Source organism: Mus pahari, chromosome 18 (assembly GCF_900095145.1).
Source record: "Mus pahari chromosome 18, PAHARI_EIJ_v1.1, whole genome shotgun sequence".
In the NCBI taxonomy this organism is placed as follows: Eukaryota; Metazoa; Chordata; class Mammalia; order Rodentia; family Muridae; genus Mus; species Mus pahari.
The window spans coordinates 2,553,998-2,575,716 of record NC_034607.1 but is presented as its reverse complement, the minus strand read 5'-3'; the positions used below and the strand labels follow the sequence as shown (position 1 = coordinate 2,575,716).

The window sequence follows — 21,719 nt, the reverse complement described above, 5'->3', positions numbered from 1 at the left end:
GAGCCCAGGTCCAGCTCACACCCTCCAGCTGACCCAGGCCACTCCTGCAGGGTCAGGCCTAAGGCACTGCTGCAATGGGAGCAACTGCAGGGGACTCGCAGCCAGGCAGACTGGGGCCCTCATCTGGATCTGGTCCCTTTCCTCCCACTCGGAGCACAGGGCCCTATCTGCCTGACCCACTGTCTCCATCCATCTGGGCCTCCCTGTGGTCTGTCTTCCTCAGTTCAGGGCCAAGAGGATGTCCCATAACATGCCCCCTTCTTCTCACTACTAGACCCCTCCGCTGTGACCCCGCCTTCCTGGGCTACAAGCCCTCTGGCCCCCACGCCTGTTGTTTGTGTGGACAGCTCATCCTGGAAAGCCAGGGGGGACCTGCAACAGAGCAAGAGCTGGAGCTGCTGCACCCCCTCAAGGGCGTGGGCCCCGTCCTATCCTTCCTGTTTACTCGACACATTCCGGTGAGCTGTACTATCTGCTGTCACGCCACAGACAGCTAGACAGACATGCCCTAGAGTTGCTGGGCCGGGGTGAGGAGATGAGATGAGGTCTGGCTCCTTCTCACCCCACCACGCCATCTCCAGTGCTGCTTCCGTGGATGCTGGCCCTATACACGTCACACACTAGGAAGGTGGCCGCCGTTCCTTCACATCCCTCCACGTTGTTTATTTAATAATAATAATAAAAAAAAGGTATGCACACACATAAACTGACTTCTGCCACCCACAACCATCCCTTGTCCCACCTGGGGACCGAGTCCCACCTTGACTCCCAAACAGATAAAGGAGAGAATGAAGAGGAGATGGGAGAAACCCTCACGCGGTACCCTCGGGGAAAGAGGACTGGGGGTGCAGGAACGAGAGGAGCCCTATATTTCTGAAAAGAGTGAGAAGACAGGTGAACTACCCACCCTAGTCCCACTAAGTGTTAACCCCCACACCCCGCCTTCCTTTACAATTGCCCCGAGCCCCAGGATCAGGTTCCCCAACCCGGTTCTAAGTCACTGTGAGCTGAGGAAGTCAGGGGTGATTGAGGTAGAGGGGCTGGGAGGCCTGATGGGCGGCGGGACTGGCTGAGGAGCCTGGCAAGGGGCCACCTGTGGTATTGCCTGGGGACGGGGACGGCTGCTTCCGGAGAGAGGGGGGCACCGTGGAGGTCTTGATGTGAATCACCCTGGTGTCCATGACCTCACACTCGATCTGCATCATCTCCTCATAGTCCCCTGGGGGCCCCCGGCCCGACACGGTCTCTGTGAGGAGGAGAGGGAAGCGGGGACAGGGAGGCAGACAGTGGTGGGTGGGGTGAGATGAGGAAGACGGTTAGAAAGTTGTAAAGAGGAGGAGGGCAGAGGCAGCCCACAGGCCGAGTGAGGCGGGCACAGGGATGGTGTAGGAAAGTAAGGGACAACGAGTAAGGGGCACACAGGACACAACGGAGGTTAAAAAAGAAAAGCCAAGTGAGAGTCTCCCACCGACTCTGCCTAGCCACCACCTATCAGAGCAGCTTCTGGTCTGGTTGAGAAAGGATCTCACTGTGTAACCCAGACTCCCCCATCTTCCCGTCTCAGACTCCTGAGCCCTCAATGCTCAATTCCAGGCCCTGTCTCCCCACTTTTTCTTCTCCTTGGTTCCAAGTCCCTCCTCGCACTTTCTCCCTTAGCGCCCCCTGCTGGTTCTCTGCGAGAACTCCCTCCTTCCTCAGTTTTAGATTTCAGAACCCGCCCCATGGCCAGAGGGAAGAATTACCATTGGGGGCCATGGCTGGCATCACCAGCGACATCTTGGGCCTGGATGTCTTGTTGTGGCTGATGGCTGGGAGCAGCAGGTGGTCCTAGGAGCAGAAGGGCCAGGCTGGGTGGCAGGGGAAGACACACCAACAGGTTCCCAGCTGGGGACCCAGGGTGACAGGGGGCTGGGTGACAGGGGAGGGAGCTCACCCTTCGGAAGGACACAACATAGAAGGTATCTTCCCTCCGGTCAATTGCGTCTAGAAACTCCGGCTGCGAGCGGCCGGGGTGGCGGTAGAGCTGCAGCTGGCCCACGGGGTCCCTAGGCAGGTGAGGACAGACTCAGGAGGCCTGGTGGAGAGGGCGGCAGATTCCTCCGCAAGGACAGCAGCGGCCTCCTGGGGTACAGCTCTCTCTAGTGGCCTCACTTACAAGTGCTCACCCAGCACTTACCTTTCAGGGGGTCCTGGAGGCTGGGTGGGGACTGGTTTCACTGGAGGAGACTTCTTCCGTAGCTGGGACTTCTGGAAGGAGAAGTATCTAAAGATTTGAAGAGGGTAAAGGGAGGAGGGAGAGACAGGCGGTCCCTGGAAGCTGGTGCCACTCACACCCACTCCTCCACGTCCCCCAGGACAGTAGCTTTGTCTTGCTGTCACCTTCCTTGGCCCGCCCACTGGCTCCTACCTGCCTCTCCCGGGCCCTGTGAGGCGTCTTCCGTCGACCTCTCTGGTGACGTTGGACCCAGCCACTCAGCTCATCGGCAAGCCTAGGGACAGACCACCACCTCTAAGGAAGGCCAAAATGTATGCCCCGTGCCCACACGCAGCCATGAGAAGGCGTGAGAAGGCAGGGGAGACGGAGGACAGACTATGCACACCTCAGAGACTCAGTTCGGTTGAAATGGCGGCAGTCAGAGGAGAGGAAGAGCTGGTCCAGGTCTCTTAGCAGCAGCTCCTTGGCGCCCCCGGGGAAGGCTGTCAGGTTTCTGAAGTGAAGCAGAGGAGGCAGTGACCAGAGAGAGACTGCCCAGCACAGGGCACCGTCAAACCCCCGGGCCAAGAGCAACTTCGGTTCTACACCCTGCAAAGGCAGGCTTTAGGAAGATGACTCCTTCTTACAGAAGGGGTCTTTCTGCTTCTCACCTGAAGCTGGGCCTGCCTACAGGGCTGGGCTGCTGCTCCTCAGGGCCCTGGGCGGCTTCCCGGAGGGGTTCGATGCCATGAGCCGGCCCTGGCTCTGAGAAGCCCAGCAGGTGCCTCTGGGGTCGTGGTTCCTCCCTGCTCGTCCGAGGAGAGATGGGAGCTGGAGGTGGCTCGCTGATGCTGTGGGCAGGGAAGCAGGGAAGGGAAGAATTCCAGCTTTCTCAGCTGTCTGGTGCAGTGCGAGTCAGGACTCTGCAGACTGAGGCAGACACAACCTGTTCCACGTGGCTTCGTCTCCCTTCAGTGAGCGGGGAGTAGAGAGGGCGCCAATCTCACAGGCCCAGGAAACAGGAAAGGAGAATGAGGGCTCTAACGCCTCACAGCCAGGGAGCACTGGTGTGTGTCGGGGCAGGGGGTTGTATGTACACATGTACACATATGTGCACATGCACAGATACACGTTATCCATGTGTACACATATGTACATGTGCATACAGAAGTCACTGTTCATCACGACCCACCCTCTTCCTTTATTTGACACTGTCTCTCAGCAACCTGTCACTCATCAAGGGCCAGTGAGTCCCGGGGACCTGCCTGGCTCTGTCTTCCCATTGCTGTCCATGCTACCACATCTGGCCTTTTCAAAATGTGGGTTCAGGGATCAAACATATGTCCTCATGATAGGATGTCAAGCACTTGACCCACTCCTGGGGTCACTTCTCATTAACACCATCGCCACCACCCACCCACAACGCACCTCCTCCGAGGGAAACAGTACACTAGCAATGGCTGCTGGATACAGCATCAGGGCTGCGGGGGCGGACACGCTTGTGTAAGTGGAACACACTGCCCAGGCCAAGCAGGCAGCCGGGCAGCTCAGCTGTGAGGCTCAGCTCCACCCAGGGCTGCAGGGAGGTGGTGAGGGGCTCACCTCACAGGCCCAAAGTTGAAGGCAATGAAGAGAAGGAAGACCATGATGCAGACAACCTTCCTGTTTCCGGATCCCAGCTTGAGCCCGCTGTTCTGCAGGCAGAGGACGACAGGAGGTGAGTGTGGTCCAGGGCCTGCCTTCCCAGCCCTCTCCAAGGGCAGCGCAGGCCGACCTCCGCCAGCAGGGCCTCCAGCCGCCGCCGGAGGGCAGCGTTCTCCCTGCGTAGCTGCTGGTTGTCGGCCAGCACGGCCTGCAGCCGGGCCTCCAGGCCTTGCAGGTACTCTTTCTTCTTGCGGCGGGACTGGCAGGCCGACTCACGGTTCTTGATCATCCGCTGCTGCCGCTTCAACAGCTTTGCCTTGCACCAGTGAGGTTGAGAATGAAGATGAGTTAGAGAGATCATGCCCCAGCCCCAGGGACTCATTGCCAGCTCACGGCTACTCTCCTGCCTCCCTCCTAGTCCTCATGTGTGGGACAGGTGAGACTGGAGGACCACAGTGCTGGCTAATCCTCTCCTTAGGACTTCCTTCCCAAGCTCTTGTTCTGAGCCCTAAGTTAACAGGCTACAGCTAAGAAAACAGCTGACCTGCCTTCCCACTGGGAAGCCACCCTATGTGCTAAACCTACAACCAAACCTGACGCCCTCCAACCTACACACCTAACGCCACGTGCGGCAAAGCCCCCCACACCCTCAGCCTTCTATCCCGCACACTGGCTCCCTTCTCCATGCTGCTGCCTGCCTGTGACAGAGCCTGCCTACCCTTCCCAGCACATACATCCACCTCAGGCGGGCAGGAGTTCCCCGGCATAGGGGCTGGAACGATGCTCTTCCTCTCGGGCCGTGGAGCTGCGGGAGCTGGCCCTTCAGGCTGGACTCGGATAGCACCTTGGATGAGGACCACTGGGGACACTGGAAACGTGAGCAGGAGGACATCAGAGAAGGTGGTGTCAGGACCCCTGCGTCCAATCTCACACGCGAGCACTGAAGGCCCAGGGCCCTCAGGGGCAGCGAGCTCACTCCCAGGCCCCTCTCCAGCTTCCTCACCTGCAGGCTGCTGGACTAGGGGTTGCAGGAGGACAGCGGTGCTGGGAGGCCCAGCTCTAGGTGGCACCGGAACTGTGGTTAGCACCACAGGCTTGGGCTGCAGTGGAGGCTTCCGAGTGGCCGGAGCTTTCCCTGAAGGAAGGGAAGGAAAAGGAAGCGATTCTAACTCTGTGAGGCCTCTCAACAGGGACCCCAGGGGTCAGGCGACCCCATTACCTGAGGAACTATCAGGGGATGGACCCATGCTGATCTGGACAGCTCCGAGTGAAGAGGCTGGGACATCCCACAGGAGGCACCCTGGAGGGGACGGAGACTCTGTCTTCACTTCCAGAACCTCCTCTCCTATAAAAGGCTGTGCAGGGCAGCCCGGAGACATTAGTTAGGAGTGTCGGCACAGAGCAGGCGGTCAAGGGAGAGCTTCCCACACCGGACGCGGGCTGCACAGGAGAGCAAGGTGTGTCACCTGACTGGGAGAGTCTGCTGACAGCAAGGAGGCCTCAGAGTGGACAGAAGAAGATGGAGAGGCAGGTTCCAGCTTGGTCTGGATATCTGAGGGGGGCAGGAAGAAGACACAGTGCTGGCTACAGGGGCTGAGGAGAGGCCCACTGGTAGACAGAACTCGCTGCTTCTGCAGAAGACGGATCCCAGAGTCCTCATGGTGGCTAACAGCTGTCAGTGACTTCAGGGATCCGATGCCCTCTCCTGACCTCTGGAGGCATCGAGCACACACATGGTGCATGTGCAGGCAAATTACCCATACACATAAAATAAACAAATCTTAAAAGCAGCAGCAGTTGGCTGGCAGATAAATACTGGAGATGAAGGGAGACAAGGGTCAGTCCTCCTTTTACCTGGACGCTGTAGTGCAGGCACCGCAGCAGAGACTGTGAGCTGACTAAGGCTCTAAGGCTCCTCCCACCTCGACCCTCCTCTCACTCCAGCAGCTTCCCTAACTTCTCACACGCATGCACGCACGCTGCCTTCTCCCCTACCATCGTTACTTCTCTCACACAGACCCTGTGCACCGATGTGGCAGGCTTCCAAGCGAAGGCAGCTTAGCGGTCACAGACCTCACACTCCTATTCAGTTTTAAGATCTTTATTTCATGGAAGTGCACAAGGCCAGAAGATGACCCCCCGAACTAGACGCATAGACATTTGTGGGCTACCATGTGGTACTGGCAATTGAACCTGGGTCCTCTGGGAGAGCGGCCAGTGAGTGCTCTTAACCACTGAGCCAGCTCTCCAGCCCCCTCCCCTCTGGCAGGTTTTTATCTTATTTTATTTTTGGTTTGTTTCTTTCGTTTTTGTGTTTTTGCTTTTCACCACAGGGTCTCTCTGTGCAGCCCTGGCTGTCCTGGAACTCAGTCTGTAGACCAGGCCGGCACGCCTCGCACGTGCTGGGACAACACTTTTCCTGGCCTCGGTTTCAGTGCTATGATTTCTGTGGTTTCACTTCATTTTTTATTTGGAGACTGTTTCTCTCTGGCCTCTGCCGCCCGAGTGCTGGGGCTCAAGGCGTGCACCACCCCCACCCGGACCCTGGCAGGCACAAGGTCAGTGACAAGCAGTGATTACCTGCGAGTTCATCAGGGGCAGAGCCCACAGTGATCTGGACCGTTTCAAAGGGGGATGCTGGGTCATCCCCCAGCAGGCAGAGTGGGGGTGCCAGGGACTCCATCTTCACATGCAGCACCTCCCCTACTCCAGGGACCTGTGAGAGGCAGGGTGGTGCGGGGAGGTGGCAGGAATGAGGGAAAGAGACCAAGAGAGTAAGAACGAAGACCCCAGAGCTTCCAGCACGCCAAACAATTGTGCCCTGCACTAAGTGGTCCTGAAACAATGCTGCCCAGGCTCTTTGTTCTGTTTTCTTCTCACGATCACAAGTATCACATTACAGTGGGCGGCCTGAGCAAGAACATTTGCGAAGCCTCAGCTGTTTATCAACTGTTTTCCCAAGCCCTTTGCCTGCCGTCTCTCTGCACGTTCAAAAGGCACAACCAGACCAGAAGGGCAGAAAGCAAGGGGACGGTGACTAAGAAGGGACTGCCACCTGCCTCATGACTCACGGCACACGAACAGTACCTCAGCACCTATGAGCAGAGCCATTGAGAACCAGAGGGGAGATGGCTCTCACCTGGCTGGGGGGCTCTGTAGAAAGATGTGAGGACTCTGAGCTGAGGGAGGAAGAGGAGCAGGGCGAGGATGGCTCAGACTTCACCTGAAGATCTGGGGGGAGAAAAGTTTTGAGATAAGCAGGGGAGGCTGGGGACGAGGCTCGGCGCTGAGACCATGTCTTGCTTGCACCAAGCCAACACTGCAGAAATAACAGAGGGGCAGAGCCTAGCATTGCCTGTAGTGTGGTGCTGAGGTAGTGTGGTGCTGAGGTGGGGCAGGAGACTAAGGGCAGACAACACCCCAGGGATCGCAGGGAGGAGCACACAGGGATGTTAGTTTCTGGGAAGCAGCGGGAAGAGAAGGGCATTTGGAAAGATGAGGGGAATCCTAAGGGCGCCTTACCTGGGAAGATGGGTAGAGGGTCCCAGGGGGGCTCAGGGGGGCTGACATCCATCCCCACATCCAGAGAGCTGCTGTCAAACTAAGGGGTGGGGCATATTAGCGGGCAGGAAGGTGAGAAAGTACGACAGCAAAACAGGAGCGACACAGCTCGAAAATTAAGAGGCCCACTGTGTCAAGGTCCCATAGTTTACAGACCAAAATGTTTCTCTTCCACTTTCGTTGTGTTTTACTAACAACCTCTAACAGCCTATTCTCTCTCCCCTGTAAACACACAGCTGTCAATCTTTTATCTGTACCCCATAAGAAGGACCCCAAAGGGCCAGAAGAGGCTGCTCTCTAAAATCCCGACTGGGCGGGCCAGTCCAGGGTACGACTCTAAAATAAAGCCTGCGCCAATTAGACCACGGGACTTTTGAAACTGGTCTTTCCCCTCGAAATTTTCGAGTTTAACAAGAGCAGGGGTGACGCCCAGATGAGCTCTGTGGCTTGGCGATGACTCCAAGTTTGGGGTCGCCCTCCCACCACCAAGGGTCATAAGAGAAGCTCTGAGGTAGCAATACCGGGACATCCTGCTCCACGCAACGGAACAACTGCGCCTGCTCCTCGGCCACTTCATCCAGGCCGCTGTACAAGGTGCTGTCTGCAGGGAGGCCCGCGTGTCAGGAGGGTGGCCCGCCAGCCCCGGCTCCATCCCTCATTGGCTCGGCCGGGCCAGACCCACCGCCCGCCCACTCGCTCAGCCTCACACCCCAAGGCGTCCAGCCCCTCTCCCCTGACCCCGGGCAGCCCCGTGCTCCCACGGGGGGCCAAGGTCTTCCCTCCTCCCGCATCCCGGGGAAGCGCGAGTCCCGCTGCGCGCTCCCTCGGAGGATGGGCTCGGCGTCCGCCCAGCCGTCCTCGTTCACGCTCTGCTGCCTTCCCGCGTGCCTCGGGCCCATGGCGAGCCTCAGCCCGCTCCTCCCCCGGGGCCCCACTCCGCGCACCCCAGTCCTCCGGACTCAGCAGGTTGTCGGTGAAGAAGCGCGTCGGGTCGGCGATCTCGCTGAGGAGCATCAGCTCCGCCATCTTCCCCCCACCCCCCACCATGAGCCGGCTCCCGGGCCCGCCTCCTCCGGGCCTCGGCAAATCCATGGGCTCGCTGAGGAAAACCGGCGTCCCGGAAGTCCTGATGACCAGTCAGAGGCTTGGTTGGTGAACACGTGACACGAAGGAGCAGTGAGTGTACATGCCGGACCAATGGGAACATGGCACCGCTCAGCCGCTTTACCGGTCCAGGCGAGACTGTGCATGCGCCGTACAGGCCCCAGAGACTAGCATTGTGGGAAATGTAGTTCCTAGCACTTAGGGTTCCAGCATCTGGGCTAGAGTGTTCATGGTTGAGCAGTTGTCTGCAGACAGCTGCACCCATGTGGTGCCCATAAACTCATGAAGGCACACACATAATGATTGAATTAATGAATAAATGAATGAGCAAAGTTCCAGCATCTAAGGTAAGAGCTGGCTCAGCAGTTAAATATTGCTTATTGAGACTAGGCGGCAATGGTGCACGCCTTTAATCCCAGCACTCAGGAGGCAGAGGCAGGCGGATCTCAACCTGGTCTACAAAGTGTGCTCCAGGACGGCCAGGGTTGTTACACAGAGAAGCCCTGTCTCGAACCCTCCCACTCAAAAAGAAAGTGCTTATTGCTCTTGTAAGGGTCTGGATTACATTCTCAGCACCCACACGCAGCGACGCACAACCACCATGGGATGCAACTCCCTGACATCCGGAAGTTCTGGCGTTTGCCACAGCCAGTCCTAAATAGACAACCTCTCCTATTCTCGGAGATGGATAAGCTTCCCGGGACTCCCTCCACCAAGAGGCTCACTGACACCTTCGCTAACTCCCCATAGATCAGAACGAGATGAGTTCAAACAACTTCCTTCGGGGCCCCTGAAAATCCCACAACACAGACCACAGTTCACGGGTTCCTGTCTCCTTTAATCAGCTAAACATCTTGCGCAGTCCCCGAGCCAGCCCTTCATCCTGTTTCCTCCCCTGAATGACCACCTTCCCCAGCTCCTCTTTCGCTGCACGGTTTTTGGGATCTGCTGCTAGAACTTTCTTGAGATCAGCAGTGGCTTTTTCCAAGTCCCCGAGGGCAGCCTGGGCAACCCCCCTTCGGTATAAGGCCTTTAAATGGCCCGGCTCCCGCTCCAGCACTCGGTCACAGCTCTGGGCTGCCAACTGGGGGTGTCCTAGCAGCAGCTGGCAGGCAGCCAGATTGGCATAAAGGACAGTTCGTTCGGGAGGACCGGGTGGGGGCAACGTCAGCAGCAGTCGGAGAGCCCGTCCATAGCATCGGGCAGCCCCTTGAGGGTTCCCAGCTTGAAACAGTTCTGTACCCCTCCTGTGTTCTTCTTTGGCCAGAGCCTCCTTCTCCATAGCCTCCATCTCCCAGGAGTCCCGGCCACTGGTGAAGGAATCCAGTCTGAGTTTAGCAAGAGGTGCAGAGGATCCAGGAAGGTGAATCTTCGCTTCCTCACCTTGACGCATAGACTCCAGGCATTTTTCCGTGAGTTCCCCCCAAATTTTTTCCCTCCATTGCCCTATGCCTATGGTTAGTTCTGTCCAGCCCTCTGGCATCCCAGATCCAAAAGGAAATCCCAAAGCCAACACTCGGCATTTGGAGCCTAGCTTGGGTTTGTCTAAGCCATGGCCAGGGACTATGATCTTCTTTACAAAACTCCCATCAGGACAGTACCAAAGATCGGAAGCTTGAAGGTGCTCTGCCATCTCGTTGGTGGAGACTTGCAATTTATCAGAGTCACCTTCAAATCCAGCCACCGGGTGTTCAATCACTTGAGTCTCTACAATTTGATTGGCTGGATCTGGTCTCACTCCCACCTCCAGGGCTTCAGGGAGAAGACCTGGGGACCGCTGCCTAAACGGAATGGCTGCATTTAGCTTTCGTTGGGCTCTCTCTTCCCGCTGCTGCGGCCGAGCGGTGTTCTTGTTTTTCGTTGGGCTGATAGGTGAGGTCTCCATTGGATCTCCTGATCCCTTCCACAGCAGATACGGTAAAGGAAGGAACAGTTTAGTCTGGAAAGTGATGGGTCAAGTGCAGTTCAGACCTGGGCGGGTGGAAAAAACAAAAAACCGAAACAATGTAAATTCCAGAATTCCTAGTTAAGACTCCTCGTGGTGCTAAAAGTTTCTCGTTTTTTTTTTTTTTTTTCCCTTCCCAAGCTAGAATCCACCCGGGTCTAGTCTAGAACTATAAATTCTGTAATCCCCCGTGGTTCGGTTAGTCGCCCCAACTATGGGCACTTGACTGGGTCAAAAAGTACCTGAGAGGCCAAGGAGCATAGCAGGACGGCCTAAGTCACAATTGTTGCATTGAGTATGGTGTTGAGGCCTGGGCCAGCAGCCTGGGAGCCTCTGAGAGTCTCAATCAGCCCTCGAGACAGAGAAGCTAGTCCCTAACACGGCGGCCAATCAGGAGCACGAAGAGGTTGCTTGTCCCGCCTCTATGGTGACGTCATTTCCCTAGCAACCGTGAAGCGCCATACCTTAGCAACCGGACTAGACCTAAGCAATAGAATTAGCCAAATCGAACCGAGGTTGACAAAGATCTGGCAGACTGGTTTAGTCAAAATGTAAAAAGGCCAGAAATGGGAAACTTGAGCTGAGGAAGAGAGAGCAGTGGTAGAGAGCTTTGCCAGGCATGCGTAAAGACCCTGAGTTTGAGCTTCAGTACAAATTTATTTAAAGGGTGAGGTTTTGGCTGCTTTCAGACCCTCCCTTGTTATTATACCCAAATTCAGAGATCTTAGCTGAAATCAACCCCTGTCCATTTTGGCTCATCCTTGATTGACTTTTGCCACATATCTATCATTGCCCTTCAACTGAGCCCCCGATCCAGAATTGTAGTGTTTTTCAAGCTCGAATGAGCATGTCCATCATGAGAAAATACGTTAAACTGCAGACCTGGATTTCGAAACTTCCAGATGGAGCCTGCGATTCTTAGTGCTGCAGCCCACTAGCAGTGTGATCCCTCAGTGACCTCATTCCGCACCAGCTCAGTTTGTCCTATATTTTTCGTGTGTAACTGGTATCCCATGCTCCAGTGAGTGGAGCGGTGGAGAACAGCTCTCCCCCTCCCTACAGAAGGTGTAGATAGAGCCCTTTCATGACTCAGCCTTGCTGGGCAAACTGCCTGCACCGGCTGGGCCAGCACGGTTCTTCCGGGAAGAAGAACCCCTTATTATCTAAGCACCTCACTTTGGCATATGTTGTTCTTGCTGTTGTTGACAGGGTCACGTGTTTCCCTTGCTGGCCTGGAACTCTATGTAGAAGAGGATGCTGGGACCACGGGCATGCCCCACTGTGTCCGATTTACGTTGTACTGTGGATCCCACCCAGTGCTTCATTGGTAATGCTGACAAGCTTTACCACTGATTAGAATATAAAAAGAATAAGTGTACTAACAAACGTCCTCGGAGATATTAAATAAATAATTAAACCGAGAGGCTCTGGCCCAATCCTTACGTAAACATAGCCTACAAACGAGCTTTGCCTAGACAGTTTAGATAGAAGGAAATAGTTGCACACCTGAATTCACTGAGATCTGTTTCTTTTGCCCTTTGGAGCCCCTTGCTCCTGGGAAACTCTCCTCTTAGCAGGCTTGGTTAACCTGCCTTGAGAAAGTGACCTGAGCTTCAGCTCGCTCAGAAAGCGAAGCTGCTTTAAGGGTAATAGAAACTGCTGGGTTTACTAACAACACAGAAAAGTGCAGCCAGGAGATAAGGAAGGTTACCATCTGCCTTTGTAAATCGGCTTGACTGCCCAGGGAATGTAATTCAGGGATAACCAAGCCCCCAATTTCTTCTGCTTCTGTAACACTTGCTCTACCCCCTCCAAAAGAAAAACAAATAAACCCAAAAATGTAATTTGGGATAGCAATTTAAAAGACATCTGTAAGCTAGGCGTGATGGCACATGGTTTTAATCCCAGAAATCAGGAGGCAGAGGCAGATAGCTCTCTGTGCGTTTGAAGCCAGCCTGGTCTACAAATCAACTCCCAGGATTTCCAGGGCTGTTACACAGAGAAATCCTGTCTCAGAAAAACAAACAACAAAAAAGTAAAGATCCTGAGTTCAAATCCCAGCACCACATGGTGGCTCACAACCATCCGTAACGAGAGCTGACTCCCTCTTCTGGAGTGTCTGGAAACAGCTACAGTGTACTTAAATATAATAAATAAATAATTTTTTAAAAAAATTATTTTTGGTTTTTAGCCAGTGTAACCTTAGTCCACTTCCCCATCCCCAACACCATGACGAACTGCTGTGGGTCGTGGAATCCGTGGAATCTTATGGAGAATTAATCCATCTTCTCTCTCCTCCCCTTTCCTCTGAGGGATTTCGAGGAAAGTGGGAAGTGTAGAAGTTTACACCTTAATCCTTGGACAAAGAAACCCACATTCTCTGTTACTCGATAGTGCGAGGCAGTGTGTGTGTGTGTGTGTGTGTGTGACTCCTCCACTCAGCAGGTATCCGTTGAGCACCTGTTGTATCCTGGCAGCATGCTAGGACCGGGGATACCGAGATGAGAGGGACAGAGCCTTTGCCCTCATGAGATTTATAGCCTCACCACAGAAAGCAATCACAGAGGTATCCCAAGTGCAATGTGCTATGAGAGTGAGCTGTGACAGGGGGTAGACATTTGTGGCAACAGTTTTGCTGACATCTAAAGAATGGGCTGGAGTTTGAGTGATGCCTGCTATAGTCCCAGCACTTAGGACATGGAGGAAGGAGCAAAATAGTGAGTGAGTTTGAGGCTAGCCTGGGCTACATGAAGGACACAGAGGACAGATCTGTGGTGGGTCTTTGCTACTTTTCGGCTTCTTCTTTTTTCTACCCTTTATCCTCCCAGCTTCACCCTCTATCACTAGATAAGAGAGAAAGGACAGAGGCGAGAGAGAGGTAGAGACCCCTGTATCTTACACCTTTCATTTCCTCTTGGACCACAGCTACTTGCAAAACGTAACCAACCTCCCCAACCCACACTGCCTCTTGGCAGCCCTAGCATTTATCTACCCTCTGAAAAATTCCCAGAATTTCAGAGTCATATGTTTGCAGAAACTATCTGCAGCTGGCAAAACCACGCCCCTGCTAGCGCATGAGGCAAATCACAATCAACTGTTACAGACAGTCCCGAGCAGCCCCACGTCCCCCACACCTGGGATTAAAATGAAAGCACATTTGTATAGTAGTCCTATCTTTTTAAAAGAAACCAGGGCTGGAGAGATGGCTCCGAGGTTAAGAGCACTGACTGTTCTTCCAGAGGTCCCGAGTTCAATTCCCAGCAACCACATGGTGGCTCACAACCATCTGTAATGGGACCTGATGCCCTCTTCTGCTGTGTCTGAAGACAGCTACAGTATACTCATATAAATAAAAATAAATCTTTAAAGAAAGAAAAAAACCAATACTCCAGAATTCTCACTACACAAATCAAAGTTAGTCGAAGGCTGAACCACATCTAGGAAGTGTATCTTGTGCATAAGCAGCAAGCCCCTAACCATGGAGCCATCCTTCCAGCCCCATAGCAATTCTTACTAAAGATTGGAGCATCCCTCAGAGCCAGAGTATGTGCACACTGTACAAGGCCCGGTACCACCCTTAAATCCTTACTAAATACTCAGGATTTAATCAATGAGGGATGGAGGCAAATGCAGAAAGCCCCACCAGTGGCGGGTGAGTGTCTTGTTTCAAAATGCTCCAGATGCCAGGAAAAGTGGGCTGGGTGGCATGGCCTCTGTGCTTTCCAGCTCAGCGCCATCTGGACCAGCACGGAGGCAATCAGACTGCTGAGCCTTGAAAGCTGCCCATTGTTTTGCCTTTGAGGCATTTGTTGCGGAAGAGGCAGCAGGAGGCAGCACAAACCTCCAGTCCATCCGTCCACACAGCTTTATGCACTCCAGGTTCAAGCTCAGCTTGTCCAGAGTGCCGCTACCCTGTCGCAAGGACTGGAGCCAGCTGGAGCTTTTCACACCATCAAGCACCACGCCTTCCACACTGCAAGGAACCAAATGCTGCCCTTATGCTCCCCTGCTCTCGCGGCTTAGCATCAGCACGAGACACCAAAATTCTAGCCCCCACCCCCGCCCCGGAGGTTAAACAAATATCCCCTTCTGCTTAGTCTTGGTGGTTTCTGTGGGTTTCGGTTCTCCTGGGATTTATGTCAAAATTGTTCTCTTTCCCTCCCAGAGTTTTTGGACCGTGCCTGCCTGACGGGCAGGGTGGCAGGGTTTCTGACAGGAGCCCCTGAGGTGATGAAAAGACTCTGTGGTGGAACATTGCATAGGAAGTGCCCCCGGAGCAAGCCTGATCATGAGTCACAACAGTAATAGCAGGCATTGTGCTAAGGGACAATAGTCTTAGCTCATGTGTATTAGCTAATATGCGTTACCTCACTTTCTCCTAGAGTAACTCTGTTTATTCATCCATTCTTTCTTTCCTGTTTGCAATGGTGGGGATCAATTCCAAGGCTCTGTACACCCTTGGCAAGCTCTTTATTACTAAGCCATATTCCTGGCTCTGGTCAACAGTTTAATTTTTTATTTTATTTTATTTTATTTTTTATTAACTGGGACTGGAAAGCTGGCTCAGTGGTTAGGCATACCAGCTACTCTTGCAGAGGAACCCAGTTCGGTTCCCAGCCTCAACATGATAACTCACACTCTCTGTAGTTCCAGTTCCAGGATATCCAGTTCTCGTTTCTGACTTCTGAGAGAACCGGGCACCCATATGATACACATGCATACATTCAGGCTAAACACTTATGTGCATAAAATAAATCTTTTTAAAAATATGTTTTTTGAGACTGAGTCTCACTTTGTCGCCCTAGCTAGTCTGGAAACTCACTTATGTAGACCAGGCCAGCCTTGAACTCAGAGAGATTCCACCTCCCTCTGAGTCCTGAGTGCTGTGATTAAAGGAACGTTCCACCATGCCAGTTTCATATATCCATATAATCTGACCTTTAGTCGTGTTTGCCTCATTCCCCTCCCCCTCCCTTTCCCACTGGAACTCTTCTCGACAAGATCTTTCAGTGTGTGACCCACCGGGTTTAACATAGCTTACTCGCCATAGAGTAAGAATGCTCACCGTAACTCCCCATGCATGCTATGGCGGGAGTGTGGGTGAGGGGTTGTTTAGTGAAGCCTGACTACACCACTGAAGAGATTAACCCTCCTCAGCAAACAGTTATCAGCTGCCAGCAGTCTCTCTGGCAGGGGTGGGCCCCCATGGGCTCCTGGAACATCCATGATGCAACTCCACAGACAAAGCTTTGCTGTTGGCTCGCCTCCTTCTTGTGAAGCCCTGTGCTAGGGTCACAGGCTGAGGGACTGGCAACAGCTTACGCTGTTACAGCCGAAGGCGTTAGGGCATAGAAACCTATTGATGAAAATGCCTTCAGTGACAAGGTAGTGACAAATCGCAGGAACCAATAGACCAGGGTAAGGGACAGGTGGGAAAGCCCCAGGTGTGTGTGTGTGTGTGTGTGTGTGCGCGTGCGTGCGTGTGTGTGTGTGTGTGTGTGTGTGTGTGTGTGTGTATGTGGTTTCTAACCCAGTGCTAAGTGCAAGTTTCCACGTGGTCCTGTGATGCAAATGGAGTGTGGTGGGCTGTGGGAGAGTGTAGTTCAGTGGGTAGAGTGCTTGCCTACCTTGCAGCAGGTACTGTGTCTGACCCCCAGTACCACATACATGGGACATGATGGGTGGGGCATGCCTCTAACCCTGAGCTCAGAAGGTAGAAACAGAAGGATCAGGAGTTCAAGATCATCCTCAGCTACATCGTCTGTGTCTGTGTGAGACCCGACTGGGATACCTGAGACCCGTGGTATGCATATGAACACACACACACACACACACACACACACACACACACATGAACACATGAACACACGAGAGAGAGAGAGACAGAGAGACAGAGAGAGAGAGACAGAGAGAGACAGAGAGAGACAGAGAGAGACAGAGAGAGACAGAGAGAGACAGAGAATAGCGGTATGGCTCCGTAGAGGGCCACACGGTTGGCTTATTCAAGTCCCTGTATTTAATCACCAGCAGAGAGAGAGTTGAGGGGAGGAGGAAGAGGAGGTGGGCAGGGGAGAGATAGATAGAACTGAAGTTTAATCTCTGTGATCTAGATAGAGTTGTCCTCTGTTCTCTGAATAAGCATATTCTATGCACATATATACACACATACATACACACATGCATACACATACAAACACATATACACATACATATACACGCATACATACACATGCATATATACACAAATACATACATGCACACATATCCACATACATCCACATACCATACTCCCCTCACAATAATAATTCTTTAAAAGTTCTTTTGAGACAAGGTCCCACTGTACCACACAAAGTGACCTGGAGCTCTCTAAGTAGACCAGGCTAGCCTCTAACTCGTAGAGATCTACCTGCCTCTGCCTCCAGAGTGACTGGCCGTAAAAATTGCTAAAAAATTAAGAATCAAGCAAGCAGAGAAAGAAAAGGAACAGAAAGTCTTAGGTTGAGCTGGGCATAGTGAAGCAGGACTATAATCCCAGACCACGGGCAGCTGAGGCTCTGGAGTTAAGGCAAGCATGGACCTGTATCAGAAAAAGAGAAAGGTGGGGAAGGGGAGGATGAAGAGAAAGAGGAGGGGGGAGGATGAGGATGGAAGGAGTAGAGGAGGGAGGAGGTGGAGAAAGGGGAGGAGGGGGAGGGGGAGGGGAGGAGGGGGAGGAAGAGGAAGAGGAGGCAGGGGAGGCAATGGGGATGTAGAAGGAGGAGGAGGGAGAGGCAGGAGGGGGAAGAGGAAGGGGGAGGCAGGAGGGGAGGAGGGGGGAAGGATGGGGAAGGATGTAATTGCAACAGCAATAGGGCTGGAGATGCAGCAAACGTTCAGCTTGAATGCACAAGGGTCCGAGTTTGATCACCAGCACCGTAACTGAAAGGGGAAAAGGCTTCCCAGCGCCTTTGCAGCGCCTCGCATATTTCTTTCCAAATCAGAATTCCCTTCCTGCCAGAGCCCACACATCTTAGCACTATCATGCCACGTTCTTTTCAGAGGTCAAGCTACAGTACTCTTGTACAATAACAGACATGTTTCAGTGATGCAGGAAATAAAAATCAACCATTCATGACAGAGGGGATGATTTAAGAAGTCCCAGCTTTGGCAGTGGAAGGCCGGGTGTCTCTAGGCCAGAAGCAATTGTCTGCAGCAGAGGCACCCCAACGGTGCTGGGTGAAGCCATAGGGAAGTTCTTTTCTGGATGGAAAGTCCAGCTTCTTGCTCTCTTTGGAGAAAGCATTACCAAGATATCTTGTGAAATTGTAGTCTCAGAATGGGGAAGATCACTGAAGAAAAAAATGGCGGCTGGCAGCTACACAGATGGCTCACAGGAAACAAACCATCCCAGGTGACTGTGCATTTCCCTTGGCCCTACTCAGTTGATGGGTGAAGTGTTAGCAGGCAGGGTGAAATTGAGCAAGAGGCAAATTGTATAAAGGGAGAGGAGCCAAGAGAAAAGGGAAAGACTTTGGAAGTCTTCACTGCACCCAGCTTTGGAAGCTGTCCTAATTAGGGTCACTGCTGCCGTGAGGAAACTCCAAGACCAAAGCAACCTGGGAGAAGAAGCTTTACTTCAGCTTATACTTCCAGGAAGCAGCCCATCACTGAGAAATCGGGACAGGAAGTCAAACATGGCAGAAACCTGGAGGCTGGTGTCGATGCAGAGGCCATGGAGGGGTGCTGCTTACTGGCTTGCTCCTTATGGCTTGCTCAGCCTGCTTTCTTTCTTTTTTTATTTCTTCTTCTTCTTCTTTTTTTTTTTTTTTGGTTTTTTGAGACAGGGTTTCTCTGTGTAGCCCTGACTGTCCTGGAACTCACTCTGTAGACCAGGCTGGCCTCGAACTCAGAAATCCACCTGCCTCTGCCTCCCAAGTGCGCCACCACTGCCCGGCCTCAGCATGCTTTCTTAGAGAACCCAAGACTACCAGCCCAGGGATGGCACCACTCACAATGGACTGAGCCCTCCCACACCAATCACTAACTAAGAAAATTACTACAGCTGGATCGTATGGTGACAATCCCTCAGTAGAGGGTCCCTCCTCTCAGATGACTCTAGCTTGTGTCAAGTGACATACAATTTGCCAGGACAGGAGCTTAACTGAGAAACCTCTCTCTCTCTCTCTCTCTCTCTCTCTCTCTCTCTCTCTCTCTCTCTCTCTCTCTCGGGATAGGGTGTTCAGGTTGGCCTTGAACACATGGAAATCCTCCTGCTTCAGCCTCCTAGGTACTTAGATTATGGGAATGAGCCATCCCGCCTGGTCAGAAAATGAAAAACCAAGAGAATCAAACAATAGTAAAGGTGGTGTGGGTCAGAGTTCTCTCAGTTCTCAACAGTTCAGAGCACTGGCTGCTCTTCCAGAGTCCCGTGGTTCGATTCCCAGCACCCATACAAACACCTGTGATTCTAGCTCTAGGGATCCAATGCTCTCTTCTGGCTCCATCAGCACCAGCCAAGGGTTGCACAGACAGACAGACAGACATGTAGGCAAAATACTCAAACACATACGTTTTAAAATAAATAAATAAATAAATAAATAAATAAATAAATAAATAAATAAATAAAGTGATAGAGTCAATGGGCGGGCAGTCCAAATGGAGCTGAGAAGTTTTCAAGTGGAATTGAGGGATGACATGGAAAGACTATAAATGGGATTTTTGGCAGGGCGGCTGCCACTGTGGTGATCTGGTTGAAGGCATGATGGGTGGGTGGGTGGTGCAGGGTAGGAGAAGGCGGGTGGTTAGATCATTCTGCCCTGGGTGATATGCATGGCTATCAAAAGCATCAAAAATAACAAGATGAGGGGTCCAGAATGTAGATCCCCAGTACTGTATTTGTCTGGTGCGTGGGGAGTCCTTCCTGGCTTTGGTTCCTAGCATTTACATGGACATAATACCAACAGCATAACAAAACATGGAAGACAAGAAGAGGCAGAGACGGGACCAGGTGTAGCCTTGCCAGAGGGAGGGAGCGTCCAAGTAGACACTAAGAGGGGAGCAAAGACCCTGCCAGAGGATTCAGGCTGTCCACAGGCAGGAGAAGAGCAACAGGAACCTGGGAACTTCTTGTCACCCCCAGAAGGGGCAGAATCTCAGGGGAAGAGAGAAGTGATTTTTTTTTTTCTTTCGTTTTGTATTTACTGACTTCTCCTAATTACTTTCAAAGAGTTCAAATATTAGTGGAAGAGATTTTGCCAGATGAGGATCTGAAAACCATAGAGAAGCAAGATTTGATACCCGCATCCAAGAGCTGCTTCAGGTTACGTGCACACATGCAGACCACAGGTAAGGAGAGCCGGGGGAGTGCAGGTGCCGGCTTCGGGTGCAGAGACGTTCCCTAAGGAAGGGTGTCCCGGCTGGAGCACCTTTCAGGGTCTCTGGGTGACTCCCAGCCTTCAATGCACTCTGTTATCCTCTGGGGTTGTCACAGCATTGGCGCTTGAGTCTCCCCACCCAAAGGTTGCCCAAGGAGCTTGGGCTTTAAAAATATCCGCCCCCCTCCCGCCTCAGAGTCCTAATGTGTAGCCAGCAGGGAGAACGTCACACCATGGAATGCCTGGGACTGTTTAGGAACACCCTGTTGCTGTGATCCAACCTAGAGGACCTAGCTAGTGTGGAGGAAAGAGGGGCAGGAAAATGCTGAGCAAGTGCAGGTGTGTGGAGAAAGTGAAGAAACCTGGAGCCCAGGGGCAGGGCGGAGCCCAGAAGTGGGCTCAAGTTTAGAGGTGGTCAGAGAGTCAGGGTAAACCAAGCAGTTTGATTCGTGCCTACAGAGGCCTGGTGGTTAGGTGCTGCAGAGGTGGGGATGTTGAGGGGTACAGTCTGGTTGAAAACTGGGTGGAAAAGGAACAGTGGACTGCCTAAACCATGAGAGGCGTGTACAGACTGTAGCGTGGGAAGTTATCTAATAGGCAAATAAACAGCCTTGAAATCTGTCTAATCCTTTAGGGGAGATTTAACCTAGGGCCTTGACACAGCACTGCTGGTGTAGTGGTATCGGGCAAGGTTCCTGCTCTTGCAGCCCAGGAGGTGGGTTTTTAGGGCTGGGTGCGGTGGTACACACCTTTAATCCCAGCATTCCGGAGTTAGAAGCTGGCAGATTTGGCCAGCCTGGTCTACAGAGTGAGTTCAAGGACAGCCAGGGCTTCACACAGAGAAACCCTGTCTCAAAACACCAAAAGCCAAACAAACAAATAAATAAAACAAAGCAACCCACCCCAGGGTCTAGTGCAGTGTGGAGTATGTGCCCTGTCACCTGACTATTTCCCCAGCCCCACCCCTTTTCCCCACTTTTAATTTTGAGACAGGGTTTCGCAGGTTGTTTCCGTTGACTTTGAAATTGCTCTGGAATCTAGAGATTCCTTCAAAAGCTCATTGCTGTTATTTGTGTGCATGTGTTTGCTACATTGTGTGGAAAGTAGGAAAACTTTGAAGCAGGGTCTCTCTTGAGTCTGCTGGGCTGCATGTTTCTGGCTAGTTGGCCTGGAAACTTCCCCTTGATTCTCCTGTCTCCACCTCCTCTCCCACAAGAAGAGTCCTGGGATTAAACATATTCATCATTATGTGTGTGTGTGTGTGTATACACTAAGTTTGATCCTTGGGGGAGGGAGAATACACACACACACACACACACACACACACACACACATATGTCAGAAAGCTTGGTCAGTGCTTTTACCTTCTGAGCTCTATCACACCCCAGACAGGCCTTGAACTCACAAGGATAAACTTGTCTCCTTCCCAAGTGCTGGGACTAAAGGCACGCACCACCATTTTGCCTTAAACTCATGATCCTCTTTCTGCCGCCTTCCCAGTGGGTAGAACCACAGGCCTGTACCACCAGACCTGGCTTCTGAAATCCTTTCATTTCTAGGTCTGCCTCTTTGGGTGGGGATGTAGCTCAGTGACTGAGGTTGACTGCCAGACCCCTAGACTGAACTCTTCAGATCAAGCAATCACTCTCCGTGCCGTGCGTGTGTGGCTCCATGACTCTGTTTTAAGCTTTTGTTGTTGCCCTGGCCATCCTGGAACTCACTATGTAGATGAGGCTGACCTGGAACTTGCAGAGTCCCCCCTGCCTCCTGGGTGCTGGGACTAGAGGTGTACACCACTACACGCAGCCCCCTAACTAACAACTTCTTCTTCTTCTTCTTCTTCTTCTTCTTCTTCTTCTTCTTCTTCTTCTTCTTCTTCTTCTTCTTCTTCTTCTTCTTCTTCTTCTTCTTCTTCTTC

At 52.7% G+C, this 21,719-nt stretch overlaps 2 protein-coding genes across 3 annotated transcripts; both read right to left on the bottom strand.

The window, feature by feature from the left end:
• Positions 1-638: 638 nt before the first annotated feature.
• Positions 639-8,508, bottom strand: Atf6b (activating transcription factor 6 beta). The gene is made up of 18 exons (XM_021217696.1): positions 8,344-8,508; positions 7,921-8,000; positions 7,361-7,439; positions 6,978-7,069; positions 6,419-6,554; positions 5,305-5,390; positions 5,058-5,193; positions 4,842-4,973; positions 4,573-4,706; positions 3,969-4,154; positions 3,797-3,888; positions 2,866-3,045; positions 2,601-2,708; positions 2,408-2,489; positions 2,177-2,247; positions 1,934-2,045; positions 1,743-1,827; positions 639-1,246 (listed from the first exon to the last, which is right to left on the bottom strand). The coding sequence occupies exons 1-18, from the start codon at positions 8,489-8,491 to the stop codon at positions 1,017-1,019; spliced, it is 2,169 nt and encodes a 722-aa protein (XP_021073355.1). The 5' UTR covers positions 8,492-8,508; the 3' UTR covers positions 639-1,016.
• Positions 8,509-9,324: 816 nt separating this feature from the next.
• Fkbpl (FKBP prolyl isomerase like) lies at positions 9,325-10,821 on the bottom strand. Of its 2 annotated transcripts, none has more exons than XM_021218324.2 (2): positions 10,691-10,821; positions 9,325-10,403 (listed from the first exon to the last, which is right to left on the bottom strand). In XM_021218324.2, exon 2 carries the CDS (start codon positions 10,386-10,388, stop codon positions 9,345-9,347), a length of 1,044 nt encoding a protein of 347 aa, XP_021073983.1. In that variant the 5' UTR covers positions 10,389-10,403; positions 10,691-10,821; the 3' UTR covers positions 9,325-9,344. The 2 variants fall into 2 exon arrangements, with proteins under 2 accessions (XP_021073983.1, XP_029387299.1); XM_029531439.1 differs by having other exon boundaries at positions 9,325-10,474; positions 10,691-10,792.
• Positions 10,822-21,719: the final 10,898 nt, after the last annotated feature.

Bases quoted from the DNA above. Each gene is read 5' to 3' on its own strand.
- Atf6b (XM_021217696.1), bottom strand. From the start codon at position 8,491: ATGGATTTGCCGAGGCCCGGAGGAGGCGGGCCCGGGAGCCGGCTCATG. The intron at 8,001-8,343 runs GTGCGCGGAGTG...GCCTCCCTGCAG, and splicing joins GCTGAGTCCGGAGGACTGGG to ACAGCACCTTGTACAGCGGC. The intron at 5,194-5,304 runs GTGACACACCTT...TGCCCTGCACAG, and splicing joins CAGCAGACTCTCCCAGTCAG to CCTTTTATAGGAGAGGAGGT.
- Fkbpl (XM_021218324.2), bottom strand. From the start codon at position 10,388: ATGGAGACCTCACCTATCAGCCCAACGAAAAACAAGAACACCGCTCGG.